The 6,347-nt window shown below is 46.3% G+C and overlaps 1 protein-coding gene across 2 annotated transcripts in view; it reads left to right on the top strand.

Annotated features, from left to right (window-relative positions):
- The window catches only part of Mtrr (5-methyltetrahydrofolate-homocysteine methyltransferase reductase), a 21,422-nt gene extending 16,902 nt beyond the window's left edge, over positions 1-4,520 (top strand). For both annotated transcript variants that reach the window (XM_031360329.1, XM_031360330.1), the window contains exons 12-15: positions 796-914; positions 1,346-1,438; positions 1,535-1,723; positions 3,618-4,520. In XM_031360329.1, the coding sequence (XP_031216189.1) occupies positions 796-914; positions 1,346-1,438; positions 1,535-1,723; positions 3,618-3,762 (546 nt within the window). In that variant the 3' untranslated portion in view covers positions 3,763-4,520. The remainder of the gene's footprint in view (positions 1-795; positions 915-1,345; positions 1,439-1,534; positions 1,724-3,617) is intronic.
- Positions 4,521-6,347: the final 1,827 nt, after the last annotated feature.

The following is a 6,347-nucleotide window of genomic DNA, read 5'->3' as shown; positions in this document are numbered from 1 at the left end:
GTCCCAGCAGCTGTCCTAGGGGATGCTTGTCCCAGCAGCTGTCCTAGGGGATGCTTGTCCCAGCAGCCATCCTAGGGGATGCTTGTCCCAGCAGCCGTCCTAGGGGATGCTTGTCCCAGCAGCCTTCCTGGGGGATGCTTGTCCCAGCAGCTGTCCTAGGGGATGCTTGTCCCAGCAGCTGTCCTAGGGGATGCTTGTCCCAGCAGCCGTCCTGGGGGATGCTTGTCCCAGCAGCTGTCCTGGGGGATGCTTGTCCCAGCAGCCGTCCTGGGGGATGCTTGTCCCAGCAGCCGTCCTAGGGGATGCTTGTCCCAGCAGCTGTCCTGGGGGATGCTTGTCCCAGCAGCTGTCCTAGGGGATGCTTGTCCCAGCAGCTGTCCTAGAGGATGCTTGTCCCAGCAGCCGTCCTGGGGGATGCTTGTCCCAGCAGCCGTCCTGGGGGATGCTTGTCCCAGCAGCTGTCCTAGGGGATGCTTGCACTCACCGAGCCTGCCTTCCTTTTTACTTACTCCTGGCTTTATGCTTCCAGCTCACATGTAAAAAAAAAAAAAACTATGCTGAGGAAAAACACCTATGATATGGGTAAAAAAGAAAGTATTTGCAAAACAAACTTTTCCTTCCTCTGTAGTATGAAATGCGCTCATGGCTCTAGCAAGGTGTGAAGCTGCTGTTTAACTTCATGATGCTTCTCTGGGGGTGGGATAGCACGAGTGCCTCTTCACAAGATCATCCAGGTTATGTACTCTCACGTGCTTGCCTTCTTTTAAACTCACTGAAGCTGCTTCGATATTCCAGATATCTATCTCTCCTCGGGCAACAAATTCTTTCCACTTACCAGATGACCCATCGGTCCCCGTCATAATGGTGGGTCCAGGAACTGGTGTAGCCCCCTTTGTTGGCTTCCTCCAGCACAGGTACGGATTCGTTGTGGCTGCAGAATACAATCCTTATAATCCCAGGTGGAAACAGAATTGCCCATTTTGTTCTTCAGTTTTTTAGAATAATTGAGTATTGGTTGTGAAACTTTTACTTAAAGTTTTTCCCTGGTGTCAGGTGCTGTAGTGGTTTGTTAGCATGGGGAAAAGAAGCAGGAGTTTTCCGTCTGGAGGGCTGCTTGGTAACTCAGGAGAACATCTGCTCGGTGTGAACAAGAGGCCAGGGGCACTCCTCAGTGCTGTAGCATGAAGACCCAGATAACATCCAAGCATAGCAAATGCTGATATTTTAAATGAGTCGCTTGGAGCAGTGCAAAGATGGATTTTGCAGATCTGTTTGTTGGTGATATTTCCTGATGAAGAGATTTATTTGTATGCTCATTATATCAAACACTTCCTTCTTACTTTAGAGAAAAACTCCAAGAACAACGCCCGGAGGAAACTTTTGGAGCAATGTGGCTGTTTTTTGGCTGCAGACATAAGAACAGAGACTATTTGTTCAGGTACAGGGTGCTGCTGTTGTGAGGCCAGCTATACCGTTCAGACCTTGGCATCTCTAAACCATCACCTTTCACTGACTGTGTGCTGTTATGTTGCAGGGAGGAGCTCAGGCATTTCCTCAAGACTGGGGTCTTGACTCACCTGAAGGTCTCGTTCTCCAGAGATGCTGTACCTGAGGAGGAGGAGGAGGAGGCCCCCGCAAAGTATGTGCAAGACAACCTCCAGCGTCACAGCCAGCAGGTGGCCAGGATCCTCCTTCAGGAGAATGGCTACATTTACGTGTGTGGGTATGTAGCCAGATGAGAAAACCCAGCTGCTGCTACTGTAGAGGATTGATTGAGGGGCCGGTCATCAATATAACAGTCATTCCTTTCGCATGTGTCACCCGTGAGCACACAGTGAATAACTCTAGGGCACAGTTAAGAGTCAGGGTTTCTTTTCAGAGAAGCAGTGGTGAACGCTGGCTCTTGCGTTGGAGAATGCTTTGCTTTGGGCACCGGTTTTTAGCATCTGAAAATCTGAATGTTAAAACCTTATCACTTAAACTGATGTCTCAACATGGATTTTGTTGTGCTGAAGAATTTGTGATTTGCAGCATGGAAACAGCAGAGAGGGAAGTAGAGTTTGACTCTGAGAATGTCATCAGGTTAGAATCTTTTTTCTCAAGGTCAGCATATGGTTGGGAAATAGGCAGAAGGCCAGAGTCACTCCTGCAATTACTAAGCTTTATGTGCGTGCTTTGGTGTGAGCTTCAGAGGCAGCAACACGTGGACAGTTACAAATTGTAAAAACTCAGCTCAAAAACTTCCAACTAGATAAGGAGATTTTGAAATGAGAAATTTTATTTTTATCCTAAAACACCCGGAGCACTTACCACCCTCAGTCAGCCAAGCCCTTCTGACCTTCTGAAGATGAAGTGCTGGCTATGCCTAGGTAAGGTGACTGCGGCCACACAGGGCTGACGGACCTGTCTTTCTCTCTTTAACTTTGCTTACAGCTTTAGCTGTCCAAAGGCTAATTTTGGCCGTCTAGATGACTTCCTGGCCCTAATGGTTTCTGGCTCCCACATGAAGAGCACTGCAGAGATTCACACACTGTGTTGGTTTAAGTTCTCATTTAGCTTTTTTGGCGTTCTTGACCTCCATGTTTGTGATGGCATTTCGGTCACACTGAGGCTAAAGTGTCAGACTTCTAAGTAGCAGGTGCAGCTAATCACACAGATGTGAGGGGAACTGGTGGCTGAGAATGTGGTGACATCATGGATAGCTCCAGACTCTTAAATTCTCTCCTGCCAAAGCCCTCCAAGTCACTGAGTCTTACCTTTTCCTAGAGAGCAGTAGTGGCAGGTTCAGAGATGAAGGCTCAGAGTCACCTCACCAATCAAAACTAGAGTGGGCGGGCAGGGGTGAAGGACAGCAAAGGAGAAGGGAACCTGTCCAAAGCTGAGAGGATCTTCCTGAGTGTGGGGCACTGAGCTGAAGAGTCGAGTGAGATGAGGGCAGACAGGAGCTCTAGGTTTGGCAAAGGGTGGGCCTGTGGGGATAGATGCTCTGGAGTGGTTGAGGAAAAGATGAGGAAGGAGACAGATGATCTAGCTCCTTAGACACCTCCCAAGGGTAAACTGTGACAAGACAGGCTATATTCCAGACATCTGAAGGCCTCATCTTACAGTTTCTTCATCCAGACATTGGGATGTAGAAGGAGACATGAAGTCCACTCCCTGACCTCAGACAGTCTTAAAATGGAGTTAGCATAGGTGCAATGCCTCCCCTGCCTTCAAGAGCTAAGTTCTGTCCTCAATGAAGAGGCCTGCCACTTCATATGCATAAAAGTCTAGGACTATGAGAGCATGGGGGTCTACCGTACACTTCGAGGGAGAGGGAAGACAGGGGCCTGAATATGAGCCAGAGCCCAGCTCCCTCCTGCAGTAAAACTGAAGGCTGTTCTAGGACATTGGCACCTAGGGAGGATTGTAAGCCATGGAACCACGTGACCATCTTTATTAGAGTGGCCACCATGGGTGAAGGCTTGGCCTCTGGTAAGTGAAGCTGTGTATCTGGAAAACATTCCAAGAATGAGAAGAAAACAAAGATTGCTGGATCAGAGAGAACTAGGGGTGTGGCTAAGAGGGTTTGGTTAAGGAAAATTCCTGTTTTATAAAGTATACTATTTTGTCTTTAGAGACGCCAAGAACATGGCTAAGGATGTAAATGACACCCTTGTAGAAATCATAAGCAAAGAAGCTGGAGTTGACAAACTAGAAGCGATGAAGACGCTGGCAACGTTAAAGCAGGAGAAGCGGTATCTGCAGGATATCTGGTCGTGAGACTGGAAGGGAGACACTTGGGTTGGTTTTGGTCGGTTGGTTGGTTTTTCTTGGAGTGCCAAAGGACAACTCTACAGAAGATGAGTTTAAAAGCTTTTGGACATGTCTTGGAGGAGGCTGTGTGGAGTACACCCACCTGACAGTCTCACAGGTTGTCTCCCACTCCTTACCTGTGGCCACGCCCAGCACCTCACTGTGTGGAGGGGAAGAGGCAGCTTCCACTGGCACCCGTTGCACAAAGGCTCCCCAAGAGGACAGATCGTCGACGGCTCACCTGCGCCTGGGCACGTCTTAGAGAGCTTGTGGACATACTATCTTTCATGAAGTATATTCAAAGGATATTCATACTGGTGATATTTAAATTAACAAAACATGCAAAGCATACTTTTGCATATCTTTATTTAATTGTGGTTTATTATCAAAATTATATTTCTGATAAAATATTTTAATTTTGAGGTAATCCTTACCAAATAAGGGTTTTTATGCTGCTAGAAATATATTTTGAAATACATTTGAAATTGTACTCTGCCATTTCCATCATGTTAACTTTTAGTGTCGAAGTCTTACAACTTAGGGGCATTTGCATTCCCTGACAAAGGACTTCCTATGGACTCCATTCATGTCTGCTCCTCACTAATAGACTTGGGTTTCCCCAATACCTGACTGTACTTCTGTGATTAGCTCAGCTCAAAGAACTCCAGTTAGACTTCTAATACCAAATTCTCTTGCAAGTTATGAAAATAAAGTATATAAAAGGATTCTGTGCCGTTGTGTGTGTGGTTGCTGAGACAAAACTGAGACAAAGCAACTTAAAGAGGGTATTTTAATTTAGCTCACAGTTCCGGTGTGCCATCCATGGTGCTAGGGAAGTCATGGTAGCAGAAGCAGGAGGTGACTGGTTACATCCCATCCAGTCAGGAAAGAAAAGACACAAGTGGCTCGCTGGCTTTCTCCTTTGCACATACTCTAGGACTTTCGTGCATGGGACAGGTGTGCCTACATGTCGTGTGGGGGTTCTACCTCAGTTAGCATAGTCTAGAACACCTCTCGAAGGCACGCCCAGAGGTTTGTTTCCAGTGAGGTTGTAGACCCTGTCAGCCTAACTATAAACCTAACTGAAACCATCACAACACAAGCATGATAAACTCTCCATCTAGTGTATAGTGATCATCTTGTTTAATAGTTCAACCTTTAAAACACATCCCTGCCTGGTGAGAAGTCATCAGGAGACCCCTTGGTCATCAAAAGAAGTAAAGATTTGAAAGAGTACTATAATATCAAGCTCGGTGAGGCATTGTGGCTTTTTTTGTACACTTACCGTGTGGCTTGCAGCCCTTCCCACAGTCTGTGCCTGAGCCATATCCCTCTAGGAAGCCATCTGTGGCTAAGCGCTTTCCTGCTTCCTATGAGCTGTTCTGCCAGGCATGAGGAGAGATTGGGAACCACTGGTTTTTTTAATGTGGCTCAGAAGTGCCTGTGACGGCCTGGCAGTTGTGGATGGTATCTAAAGTGGAGATAGTTTGTTGGCCCAAGCCCTGGACCCGTGGCTTCCACATTATTTCTGATCAGAGTCAAACTGTAATTGACTTGTAGGGCATTGTTTTGATGCCTGGAGAATTGACAATTGAGGAAAAAACTTTTCACACTTGGTGCCAGGCAGGTTACAAATAAACATGATGTGATCGTTTGAATGTAATTAGCCTCCTTAGGCCCAGAGGGAGTGGCTCTACTAGGAGGTATGGCCTTGCTGCAGGAAGTGTGTCACTATTATAGGGGTGGGCTTTGAGGTCTCCTATGCACAAGCTATCTATGCCAAAGTGGCACACAGTCTCCTGCTGCTGCATGTGGATCAAACTGTAGCACCCTTAGCTCCTTCTCCAGCACCATGTCTGCCTGCACACTGCCATGCTTCCCGCCATGGTGATAATGGACTAAACCTCTGAAACTGTAAGCCAGCCCCCATGAAATGTTGTCGTCTATAAGAGTTACTGTGGTCATGGTATCTCTACACAGCAATGGAAATACTAAGTCATGTGGCTTACCAACCCCTTAATTAAGGAACTTACAACCTAATTTAGGGTTGGATTTTTGAATGCCTGTTTGTGACTATAAATTTATAACTTGCAACATAAAAAGCCTTAAATAAGACTTAAACCTGAATTTCCTGATTGGATTTTGAGGCATTCCTTTTACCTTCACCTCCCATATGCCTTAAGCCAAGGAATTCCTGATCTCAGTGTCTTCCTCACCCTTGTCCAGTTGGGGCTTCTGAAAGATGCTTAACATTCTTCCCTAAGGTCCTTCATTCCAGGAATGTGTCACTGAATATGACTCGGCTTTAATAAAAATTCCCAAAATTGCTCTCACCAAAGGATTACATTTCCTTTTAATCTTGACTCACTCACTTCAATGGACAAACTGAAATATTGAGATTATCTATGTTAATAAATTTAGTCCTTAAGTTCTGTAACCACAGTGCTTCTTACAGCTAAATTATCTTCTTAGACTTGCAGTGTGTGAAAGACCCTCGGAACTGGGGAGATCCTTACTCAAGTCTCGGGATGATGCGACCACCCAATGACTCA

Source organism: Mastomys coucha, unplaced genomic scaffold (assembly GCF_008632895.1).
Source record: "Mastomys coucha isolate ucsf_1 unplaced genomic scaffold, UCSF_Mcou_1 pScaffold8, whole genome shotgun sequence".
Classification (NCBI taxonomy): domain Eukaryota; kingdom Metazoa; phylum Chordata; class Mammalia; order Rodentia; family Muridae; genus Mastomys; species Mastomys coucha.
This window is presented reverse-complemented; position numbering and strand designations above follow the sequence as displayed.